General features: G+C 40.2%; 1 protein-coding gene across 2 annotated transcripts; it reads left to right on the top strand.

Annotated features, from left to right (window-relative positions):
• The first annotated feature begins 185 nt into the window (after nt 1-185).
• On the top strand, nt 186-11,076 carry tatdn2 (TatD DNase domain containing 2). Of its 2 annotated transcripts, none has more exons than XM_062997008.1 (7): nt 186-398; nt 3,489-3,819; nt 4,089-4,460; nt 5,506-6,516; nt 6,592-6,719; nt 7,878-8,061; nt 10,141-11,076. In XM_062997008.1, the coding sequence occupies exons 2-7, from the start codon at nt 3,499-3,501 to the stop codon at nt 10,279-10,281; spliced, it is 2,157 nt and encodes a 718-aa protein (XP_062853078.1). In that variant the 5' UTR covers nt 186-398; nt 3,489-3,498; the 3' UTR covers nt 10,282-11,076. The 2 variants fall into 2 exon arrangements, with proteins under 2 accessions (XP_062853078.1, XP_062853079.1); XM_062997009.1 differs by having other exon boundaries at nt 4,092-4,460.
• The last annotated feature ends 1,021 nt before the right edge of the window (nt 11,077-12,097 follow it).

Here is a 12,097-nt window from a genome sequence, read left to right on the forward strand (position 1 = left end):
TAATAAACCATGTGTTACATATACTGCACCTGTCCTGAATATAACCAGGGTGTAGAACATAACCTTAAAATCCTAGTAAATAAATTACATACACGTGTAGGGGAGTCACAGTAGATAAACGGAGATCTCTCTTAGTCAAGAAAACTTGATATTGCCACATATTAACACATCACTCATCAGCTGTAGTCCATCATAATTATCAACAGGGAATTAGAAGGATTTTCCACGCGTTTAACTATATTTTTTTAACAAAAAAGTAAAGAAAAAAAGAACAATAAACGTTTGTTGGATGACTTGTTGGTATGAGGAGTAACAACTCGTGAAGGCGAGAGTTTAGGCCAGTTTGAGTTTGAGCTGAATGCAAAAAAAGTTGCATCTAAGTTGATCATCTTGTAAAGGTAAGAGTTTGTGGCGTTTGACTTATAATCGCCATCGCTATTTAATAACTGCTTGTAATTATATCGACTTAATAATAATGATAATAATAAATGACGTTAGTTCGGTGGCAGTAGAACCTATGGATAAAAGAGCGATTCCAATATAGTGACCACAAACTTTGCTATCTGGTCACCTTAGCTAACGCACTCCAAATGTTTAATTAAACGTTTCAGCTTCGTATGTTAATATGTAATTTAATAAATTATCGTTTTGTTCGGTTGTTTTTTCTCACTTTTTTCTTATCAAACAGTGAACATGTACATTAGTAGTTTCTCATTTCAAACATTAGAAGCTAGCTAGGAATTATACAGTTGACAGACGCATATAAGAAGCTAGTTAAGCACTTGGTAGTTTTAGCATTTTACTTTTATTAGAACATTTTACTATTTTTGAAGATTTGCTATGATTTGATTGTGTGAATTTCAATTTGGCTCTATTCTATCAGTCAACCTGTTGCAGGGGTGCAAACTTTGGTATTTGAACTTTATGTACTTCAGAAAAGAGGAAAGCCTCTTATAGGGAGGCTAGTGATTGTACTATATATATACACTCCTGATCAAAATCTTAAGACCAGTTAAAAAATTGCACTATTGGATCTTAAGAAGGTTTCCAAGTAGAGCTTCACAATGCTAAAAGAAGAAATGGGTGCAAGAGACAAAAACTTTTAAGCAGCCAATTTATTGAAAACTGCATTTACACTCAAACATGCTTTTTTCAGCTGATCAAAAGTTTAAGACCACAGCCTTTAAAAGCCAAAATGTGCGCAGAAATTTGGATTCCATGTCATTTTCTGTCAAGTATTTACACTGTCAAGACCTCCTGATGGCAAAAGCAAAAAAGCTCACTGACTTTGAACGTGGTAGGATTGTTGAGCTTCATAAGCAAGGCCTCTCACAACGTGCCATCGCTGCTGAGATTGGATGCAGTAAGACAGTCATTTTGCATTTATTAAGAGACCCTGAGGGTTATGGAACAAAAAAGTCAAGTGGTAGACCCAAAAACATTTCACCAGCGCTGAGCCGCAGGATCCGATTGGCTGTCCGTCAAGACACGGGACAATCCTCGACCCAAATTAAGGCCATTACTGGTGCTGACTGCAGCTCAATAACCATCAGACGGCATCTGCGAGGGAAGGGCTTCAGAAACAAAAAACTTCTTCAAAGGCCACGTCTTCTTCAACGCCACAAAATTGCCCGTTTGGACTTTGCAAGGGAGCACCAAACATGGGACATTGAAAGGTGGAAGAAAGTTTTATTCTCTGATGAGAAAAAATTTTACCTTGACGGTCCTGATGGCTTCCAACGTTACTGGCATGACAAGGAGATCCCACCTGAGATGTTTTCTACGCGGCACAGTGGGGGGGCGCCATCATGATTTGGGGTGCTTTTTCCTTCAATGGAACAATGGAGCTTCAGGTTGTGCAGGGGCATCAAACAGCAGCTGGCTTTGTGGAGATGTTGCAGCGGGCATCCGTCATGACTGAGGGCCCTCGTCTGTGTGGTAATGACTGGGTTTTTCAACAGGACAATGCTGTAGTTCACAATGCCCGCCTGACAAAGGACTTCTTCCAGGAGAATAACGTCATTCTTTTGGACCATCCTGCGTGTTCCCCTGATCTAAATCTGAATGAGAACATTTGGGAATGGATGGCAAGGGAAGTTTACAAAAATGGACATCAGTTCCAGACAGTGGATGCCCTTTGTGAAGCCATCTTCAACACTTGGAGCAACGTTCCCACTAGCCTCCTGAAAACACTTGCATCAAGCATGCCTAAACGATTGTTTGAAGTGATCAACAAGAATGGTGGAGCTACTCATTACTGAGTCCTTTTTTTGACACTTTGATTTCTGTTTTGAGGGGGTTTTCGGGTTTTTTTGAGCTATGGTCTTAAACTTTTGATCAGTTGATGAACAGCCTATTTCAGTTAAATTGTTGTTTTCAATAAATTGCCTGCTCAAAAGTTTTTGTCTCTTGCGCCCATTTCTTCTTTTAGCATTGTGAAGCTCTTCTTAGAACCTTCTTAAGATCCAGTAGTGCAAAATGCAAATTCTTGCAATTTTTTAACTGGTCTTAAGATTTTGATTAGGAGTGTATATATATACATACATACATACATACATACACACACACACACACACACACACACACACACATATTTTTCTAATTTTGTGTTGGTCTCCCTTTTGCTGTCAAAACAAACCTGTAACTGTGATGCACTGTGTATTCTGACACCTTTCTATCACAACCAGCATTAACTTCTTCAACAATTTGAGCTACAGTAGCTCGTCTGTTGGATCGGACCACACGGGCCAGCCTTCGCTCCCCACGTGAATCAGTGAGCCTTGGCCACCCATGACCCTGTCGCCGGTTTACCACTATTCTTTTCTTGGACCACTTTTGATGGATACTGACCACTGCAGACTGGGAACACACCACAAGAGCTGCAGTTTTGGAGATGCTCTGACCCAGTCATCTAGCCATCACAATTTGACCCTTGTCAAACTCACTCCAATCCTTACGCTCGTCCATTTTTCCTGCAGTACACAAACAGTACACAAAGCCATTTCTAAAAAAGAAATCATTGTGAAATCTTCATTTACATTATTACATTATTTCTTTAATGTTTTATTCTTAAAATTATTGCATTATTTAACTGTGACAAACAACAAATGCATAGCAGCTGTCAGTAAATATTCATCACACCATTAGTAATGTTAGTGCCAGTGCAATGGGCACTTGCTGAGTGGTGTTTACACACTGGAGCAACAAAAGGTTCCAGACAGTTTTAGGATGTTCTGTATGTTACATGTTACAGTGTGGCTTTATGGTTTAAACGTAAATTAGTGGTTTGAGATATATCAGAAAAAAATACAGTTTATTAGTTGAAACAGTAAAGATATTTGTACTGTCTATGGTTTTCCAAATAATTGTCAAGATAATGTCAGAATAGCAGGAGCACGATAATCAGTGTCACTTAAATGATCTTGGTGAACTCAGTAAAGTGCTGTGAGCACAATTCTCACTCAAACCTTTCTCTTTCTTCCATTTAGCCCCAGCATAATGAACAGCGAGAAGCGGAAGGTAAAGTTTAAATGGCTACGTACAGCATTCATTTCGCCTACAAAGCAACGTAAGAATCATGTAGGTTTGTCTCTGCCGACTTCCTGGGGTGACCCCGCGTCTGATGAATCAAGTGAGGACGGCTCTTCTAGCCTGAATGTGTCCACTCACTCACTTGGACTTGGAGAACTAGAGAACATGAACCTCAGCACACCAAAGCAAGGGCAGGCAACACCATCACAGAGGAAGACCATTTTAAGAACATCCTCTCTTTCCAGGGGTCCCTGCAAACTGTTTCAGACAAAAACTGTCAGGGCTGAGGTAATTTGCTTGTACCTGTTTTGTGTTTTGATCAGCACATTAGATAAACTTACAGTAGGTTAGTTAAAGCACCTCCTTAGAGAATTTAACCAGTAATTCAAGGAGCTTTTGCTTTTCTTATGATTAGTTGTTAACCAACAAAATGTCTGGTTGTTTAAATGTGTTTGGAACTACTTCTTATACTGATATGGAATGGAAATGTTTAAACATTTTGGCTACATTATTGTACGTTTTTGTAGTGAATAAGTAGTGTGTTTGTGTGTGTTTAGCAGGATCAAAAGTCAAAACAGCAGTCACTTACTGGAACATCATCCATCACTGCTAGTGAAAAGCGAATTAAGAGAACTGCAGAGGAGGGGTCAAAAGCCATTTACCTTAAAGCGCTGAATGATGCCATCAGGGGTGGTAACAGGAAGTCCCTCTCCACTGTGAACACTGCCAAGAGTTCTTCCACACAGGATCGACTTGTAGAAACACCCAGAGTAAAGACAAAGCAAAAGAAAAATCCTTCTCTTCCTAACTGCTGTTCATTCAGTGATGAGATAGCATCTGTGTCTGCCAAATCAGGAAGCCATTCACACAGCCCACTCATTTTTGCAAACAGAATTGAAGCTGAGGAAGGAGTGTCTACAGACTCAAAGGTAACCAACCAGTAGAGAAGCGAGAAGATTAAAGAGTGAACGCTGGATAACAATGTTAGATCAGAATCATACGAGGGTTTTTAAAAAAGTTTATGCACTTTTTTAAACTAAAAAACAAATGACATCACTTTTCTACATCGTCACCTTCCGATGCATTTTTTTTGCAGCGTTGTGTCAACTTTTTAATGCCATCAGCAAGAAATGTTTTTGGTTGAGCATGTAGCCACTGATGCACCACTGCTTTCACATCATCGTCACATGAAAATCTTCTTCCCCTTAAAGCTTCTTTAAGCGTTCAAAAAGGTGGAAATCAGATGATGCTAAATCCAGACTGTAAGCGCTCGCTCAGTCTTTCAGACACGACCAATGACTACTCCTCCCGCCCTCACCATTTTCAAACAAAATATAAAAGTGTGGAAACTTTTTGAAGATCCCTCGTATTTTACCTGCTTAATATTGTATCTTATTGAATTACTTTAACAGAACCAGCTGGTTGTAGATTCTGATTGGGGATGGTATTATTGGTGGTCCAGTGACCGTCCAGTACTTAATTGTTTAGCCAAATTGTATTAAAACTACATTAATTATGAGCACTTTCTTAGTTTTTGTGGTTAAACAGTGTTTTTTTCAAAATGGGATACACCTCTCAAAGGGGGCAGAAAATTTGATGTTTGGGCTTAACCACACATACATGTGTGTGAAAAGTATTAAAACTGGAATGAATCGGTCCTGGTGCTAGTCGTTGAGATTGATGCATAATTCTCCTTGCGTGATATGAATCTCCATATGAACCCGGCTTGTGCAGGTATAAAGATGTGGTCAGCACTGCACACGTGTCGGAGGGGGCGTGTTACTATTGCTACCCTCCTTGGTCAGGAGTGGAGGTCTGCAGCAGTAGGGGCGAATTATGATTGAGTCATTGAATAGGACTAAATTGGTCGGATTTGGGGGAAAATGCATAAAAAATAGCATTTATATTAATATTAAAATTTGCACGTTGACGCAAGACATTGCAAATTAAACCTACAAACCTTTTTGTCTGCAGAGCATGGTCCTAAAAGGTAGCGAGTCTCCTGAGTGGTCAGACGTTGATGAGCCTGTTGCACTGGAGGTCTTCTCACAGGATGAGTCTCAGGAGCCACAAACAATAGAGAGTAACCAGGAATATACATTCAAGTATGCTGAAACCCTGCCTCCTTTGGAATATATCGCTAACCCACCTCCAGCATTAATGCGTTTTCCAGAGTTTTCACAATCTACATCTGAAGTGGCATGGATTGGGAAGACCCACTCTTCAATTACTGACCCTCAACCTAAAAGTTCACCTACTTGGAATGAAGTAGTGCGGGTATCAAAGCAGTCCTCCCCAGATCTGTCCTCTGATCCTTCAGCCAAGAGGAATGTGGGTCAACCAATGTATACACCAATGGCACAGGGACTGGGTGACAGATTAGAGCAGCCTATCAGGCGAACTTCATCTTCAGAACCATATGCCCTGCCCATAAGGACTGGCAGAACACCACCTATTGCCATGAGTCCAAAAGAGCTGTGCGAGTTTTCCCCGCTGACCGGACACAGGTACTCAGATGCGCACTTGTTCTCCTTCTCAAGGACGTTTGTTACTGACGAGGCCGTCACCCGAAGGACATCTGTGGGCTCAGAGCCTCTCTGGATATCGGATTCTAAGTCCGACTCATTGGGATTCATTGATTCTCATTGTCACTTGGATATGCTGTATGACAAGTTGCGTTTCCAAGGAAGTTTTCAGAGCTTTCGGGGCAAATATGCTAAAAGCTTTCCTGACGAATTTCACGGCTGCATAACTGACTTCTGCAACCCAAGAATCACTCAGAAACAAGCCATCTGGGAAAGGCTTCTTAAAGAGGAGCTGGTATGGGGTGCTTTTGGATGCCATCCTCACTTTGCCAAAGAATATAATGCCACTCATGAGCAAAGCATCATGGGAGCTATGCGGCACCCCAAGACTGTTGCATTCGGAGAAATCGGTCTGGATTACTCACACAAGAATTCTACAGAGACCAGCAAACAAAAAGCGGTATAAACTTTTTAATAAAGTAGAAGTATTAAAATAAAGGGGTTTTAATAATAATTAGCATTCTTTTGTTGGTAGGTGTTCGAGCGCCAGTTAAGGCTGGCTGTGTCTTTAGGAAAGCCTCTGGTTATACATTGTCGTGATGCTGATGATGATTTGCTGGAAATCATGAAGAAGTGTGTTCCCCGAGACTACAAAATACACAGGTTTGTTCATTTTTTTTAACATGCAAAACGCTTGTTTCAATGTCAATGCAGCCTTACTGAATACTTTAGTCATATTATATTGTTTCACACGGAGGGAAAGCTGTTGTAACACAGGCCCCATTTAGACTTGGTATCATCATTAGTTTGGTTGAATTGTATACAAATGGGCAGAAAGGATGGAAAGCTGTTTAGAATACTATAGAATGTTGTTGTCATATTATACTCAAACGGGCGGCATTGTGGCTAAGTGGGTAGCACTGTCGCCTCACAGCAAGAAGGTCATGTGTTCGATCCCCAGGTGGGGTGGTCCGGGTCCTTTCTGTGTGTGGTTTGCATGTTCTCCGCGTGTCCGCGTGGGTTTCCTCTGTGTGCTCCGGTTTCCTCCCACAGTCCAAAGACGTGCAAGTGAGGTGAATTGGAGATACAAAATTGTCCATGACTGTGTTCGATATAACCTTGTGAACTGATGAACCTTGTGTAATGAGTAACCACCGTTCCCGTCATGAATGTAACTAAAGTGTAAAACATGACGTTAAAATCCAAATAAACAAACAAACAAACATATACTCAAGCAGATGTACAGTGCAATGAAATTCTTTTTCCACATAACCCAGCTTGTTTGGAAGATACTCCTTCTGGAGCCAATAGTATTAAGGGCCTTGCACAAGAACCCCATGGTGTCTGCTTGGCAAAGCTGGGATTTGCACCCTCAGCTTTTTTGATTAATAACACAGAACCCTACCCAATGAACTACCACTTTCTCTAAATGTATTTCGTGTGATAAGGTGTATTTAGATTTTATGGCTACCAGGGTTTTACTACTGAAAAATCAGCCCACTGTCACTTACATATGAACTTGACAGCACAATGCTAAAATTTAATGTATATTTAGCCCCTGGGTGGCACTGGAAAATTTAACTACTGGGCACTAACTTCCACAATTTGTCCCTCCTCAATATGTTACATTCAACAAGTAATCAGTTCATGGGCTTTAAAATGAGCCAAATTGATTGTTCCCTGATGAGGTTGTTAACCAATGGTGTCCAAAAAGTGTTTTTATTAACTTTTAATTTTATCAATAATTTAGCACTTACACAATCATGTCTCTTGTCCTGACGTTAATTGTCTGTGTTTTTTGTATTTCTGTGTATGGAACAGACACTGTTTTACCAACAGTTACTCTGTAATTGAACCCTTCCTGAGCGAGTTCTCCAATCTGTTTGTGGGTTTCACTGCCTTAGTGACGTACCCTAATGCTCTCGATGCCCGACATGCAGTAAGGAGAATCCCCCTCAACCGCATCCTGCTGGAGACCGATGCACCGTATTTTCTGCCTAGACAGGTCAAACCCTTATGTGTTTATGGTTGTTTTCTTACAACATTTGAGTACAATATTTGTAGTGCATACTGTTACTCATGGTGACTGTGGCTAACCAGCAGTTTTACTATACTGAGATGTGCTAGGTTATTAGAATATTATCAAAAAACACTGATAAACTATTTAAATTTGCATTAGTGTTCAATTTAATACAATGGTTTTGTATTACAAATCATAAATTATCACCTGATCTGATCATCTTACCCAAATCTTTTTTTATTGAGAAAAAAACTACTACATTGTTCATCACTATCCTCTTCCAATAAGACCAGCTGGGTGGGAAATGTTTTGTGTAATTAAAAGAAGGGTTTTATTTTTTTGCCTTCTTGGCTTTGAGTATTAAGTTGCTTCCATCTTTAAAATTTAAAGGATGGTGGTTTTTAAGAACAATGTCAAGCAGCAAAGATTTGGGACAACAAAGCTACAGAGAGTGGAAACGACTCTCCACTGACCAGGATGACCACCAACTAGTTTGAGTGTCACTCAACAATCATAGGATGATGTCAAGTGGCCTACAAAAACAATGGCAAACTGCAGCTGACGTACATTGCACAGCAAGGACAGTTTAAAACTGGCCCCTAGGTGCAGGGCTCAAGTCGTGCAAGGCTAAAAAAAAAGCTCCTCATCAATGGCCAGCACAATCTCAAGACTTGAACCTCCTTGAAAACCTCAGGAATGTGATCAAGAAGAAGATGGATTGTCACAAGCCGTCAAAGCCAATCTGTTTGAATATTTGCACCAGGAGTGGTGTAGTCACGCAACAGCAATATGAAACACTGGTGGAGAGCTTGCCAAGACTCTGCTGTGATTAAAAATCTAAATTATTTTAGCAAATATTGATTTTTAAATTGTTTCTAATTGTACACTGATCAGCCATACCATTAAAACCACCTCCTTGTTTCTACACTCACTGTTCATTTTATCAGCTCCACTTACCATATAGAAGCACTTTGTAGTTCTACAATTACTGACTGTAGTCCATCTGTTTCTATGCATGCTTTTTTAACCTGCTTTCACCCTGTGCTTCAATGGTCAGGACCCTCACAGGACCACCACAGAGCAGGTATTATTTAGGTGGTGGATCATTCTCAGCACTGCAGTGACACTGACATGGTGGTGGTGTGTTAGTGTGTGTTGTGCTGGTATGAGTGGATCAGACACAGCAGCGCTGTTGGAGTTTTTAAATACCGTGTCCACTCACTGTCCACTCTCTTAGACACTCCTATCTAGTTGGTCCACCTTGTAGATATAAAGTCAGAGACGATCGCTCATCTATTGCTGCTGTTTGAGTTGGTCATCTTCTAGACCTTCATCAGTGGTCACAGGACGCTGCCCACGGGCCACTGTTGGCTGGATAATTTTGGTTGGTGGACAATTCTCAGTCCAGCAGTGACAGTGAGGTGTTTAAAAACTCATCTTATCCACTCATACCAGCATAACACACACTAACACACCACCACTATGTCAGTGTCACTGCAGTTCTGAGAATGATCCACCACCTAAATAATACCTGCTCTGTAGTGATCCTGGGAGAGTCGTGACCATTAAAGAACAGCATGAAAGGGGGCTAACAAAGCATGCAGAGAAACAGATGGACTACAGTCAGTAATTGTAGAACTACAAGATGCTTCTATATGGTAAGTGAAGCTGATAAAATGGACAGTGTGTGTAGAAACAAGGAGGTGGTTTTAATGTTATGGCTGAGCGGTGTATAATTTATGGCATTTAATAGATACTTTTATGCATTGCATCTTATAATTGTGACCGAGTAAATTTACAGTGGTGGTAAAGACTTTCACGTCACTAGTCTTGTAGCTGCTGAGCCACAACAAATCTGGTGAGCTACCTCATCATGTACCATGTGCATTAATCATTAGCAAAAGTTTGCTGCTGTGGTTCTTTTTACTTTAAAAATCTAATATTTATTTTGCCCTGAGCTGTCCAAACCTCTGCTTACAACTTTGTTTCTAAAAATCTTCTGCTCAAGATGTGAAGATTAATCTCTACTCAGTAATTACTTGCTCTCCTGTTGTTCCTCTGTAGGTGCCTAAGACTGTGTGTAGATTCGCTCACCCTGGGATGGGCATACACACCTTGCGTGAAATCAGCCTGCTGAAGGGAGAACTCTTTTCCACTGTGTTACAAACTGTACGCCAGAACACCACACACGTTTATGGCCTGTAACCGATGACGTTTGCCCACTAATTACCACCTGTCCTGACACGGACTATAAAAACATGTGCTCAGTATGTGAAATAGGTTTATATCAAAATATTTTGTGAAATAAATGTTTTAATGTCATATTTTCAGCTTTAAACTAGTTCAGTTCAAACTGCTTTATAAATGTTAGTTCACCCTCTTTTACACTTTGTGTGCAGTGTATGGTTGTATAAACCTGTGAGATTCTGTAGGATGTGTGTGTGTTTTCACAGCATAAAATAGCTAAATCTTATCTATGAAATGTTCTTGTTTCTTTGTTTTAAATGCACTAAAGCACAGTTATGAGCATATTGTGGTTACTAAACGTCAACTGTTTTTATAGTTGTTCTGATATAGATGGTGACATTTATTTAGTGGGATGTTGGGTCATCATATTGGGTCAAAAGTTTCTTTTTTTGTGGTGGTGGTGAGTGCTGTTTAATCCTTTCATCCAAAATCAAAATAGGTGTTTAGTTAGGTTGAGATTTGGTGAATTTCAAAGCTTAAGCATTTGAGTTTAATCATTTTCATGCTCTTTGAAAAGCATGGGGGGTTATGGAATGGGGTGTCCAGAAAGCTTGTGGTTAGGTGTTCACTTTCTTTTGACCAAGTACTGTACCTGTGTTACAAATCTCAAGGTGTGTGTAGGTGTGTATTTAATACAGCAGCATGTATCTTAAATTTTTTCAATGATAAAAGTCATTTGAGCGTTGGCAAAGCAGGATCTTTTAAAATGTTGTTAATATGATAATAAAGCTAAATAAAATTTAAATCTCAGACTTTTGCTGTACCACCTTAGCCAGTAGTATGTGTATGCCAGTTTGGGAAACAGACATACAACTAGTGCTGTCAAAACCATATGTAGTACACTAAATTACATAGTATTTAGTATTGTACACTGATCAGCCATAACATTAAAACCACCTCCTTGTTTTTACACTCACTGTCTATTTTATCAGCTCCACTTACCATATAGAAGCACTTTGTAGTTCTACAATTACTGACTGTAGTCCATCTATTTTTCTACATACTTTTTTTAGCCTGCTTTCACTCTGTTCAATGGTCAGGACTCTCACAGGACCACTACAGAGCAGGTATTATTTAGGTGGTGGGTCATTCTCAGCACTGCAGTGACACTGACATGGTGGTGGTGTGTTCGTGTGTGTTGTGCTGGTATGAGTGGATCAGACAAAGCAGCGCTGCTGGAGTTTTTAAATAGTGTCCACTCACTGTCCACTCTATTAGACACTCCTACCTAGTTGGTCCACCTTGTAGATGTAAAGTCAGAGATGATCGCTCATCTATTGCTGCTGTTTGAGTTGGTCATCTGCTAGATCTTCATCAGTGGTCACAGGATGCTGCCAATGGGGCGCTGTTGGCTGGATATTTTTGGTTGGTGGACTATTCTCAGTCCAGCAGTGACAGTGAGGTGTTCATACCAGCACAACACACTAACACACAACCACCATGTCAGTGTCACTGCAGTGCTGAAAATGATTCAACACTTAAATAATACCTGCTCTGTAGTGATCCTGGGAGAGTCCTGACCATTGAAGAACATTGATGGAAATTGGAAACTAGCGGAGTGGTTTATAGACCTGTTCGTAGTCACCAAAATACAATAAACATATTATTGTTTTAGTTATTTAAAATGATGACCCTGAATGGGATTTTATCCTACTGTTGAAGGCCTTTTGTGTCAGTTTTACCTATTTGGTAGCTTATGTGTTGGTGTCACTGATGCAGCATTCGGCATCGAAAGATATAATTCTGTAGTCATTCCATCCCAACAGTTGATTAA

This window comes from Trichomycterus rosablanca, chromosome 6 (assembly GCF_030014385.1).
Source record: "Trichomycterus rosablanca isolate fTriRos1 chromosome 6, fTriRos1.hap1, whole genome shotgun sequence".
In the NCBI taxonomy this organism is placed as follows: domain Eukaryota; kingdom Metazoa; phylum Chordata; class Actinopteri; order Siluriformes; family Trichomycteridae; genus Trichomycterus; species Trichomycterus rosablanca.

Bases quoted from the DNA above. Each gene is read 5' to 3' on its own strand.
- tatdn2 (XM_062997008.1), top strand. From the start codon at position 3,499: ATGAACAGCGAGAAGCGGAAGGTAAAGTTTAAATGGCTACGTACAGCA. The intron at 6,517-6,591 runs GTATAAACTTTT...TTTTGTTGGTAG, and splicing joins AGACCAGCAAACAAAAAGCG to GTGTTCGAGCGCCAGTTAAG. The intron at 6,720-7,877 runs GTTTGTTCATTT...TGTATGGAACAG, and splicing joins CGAGACTACAAAATACACAG to ACACTGTTTTACCAACAGTT.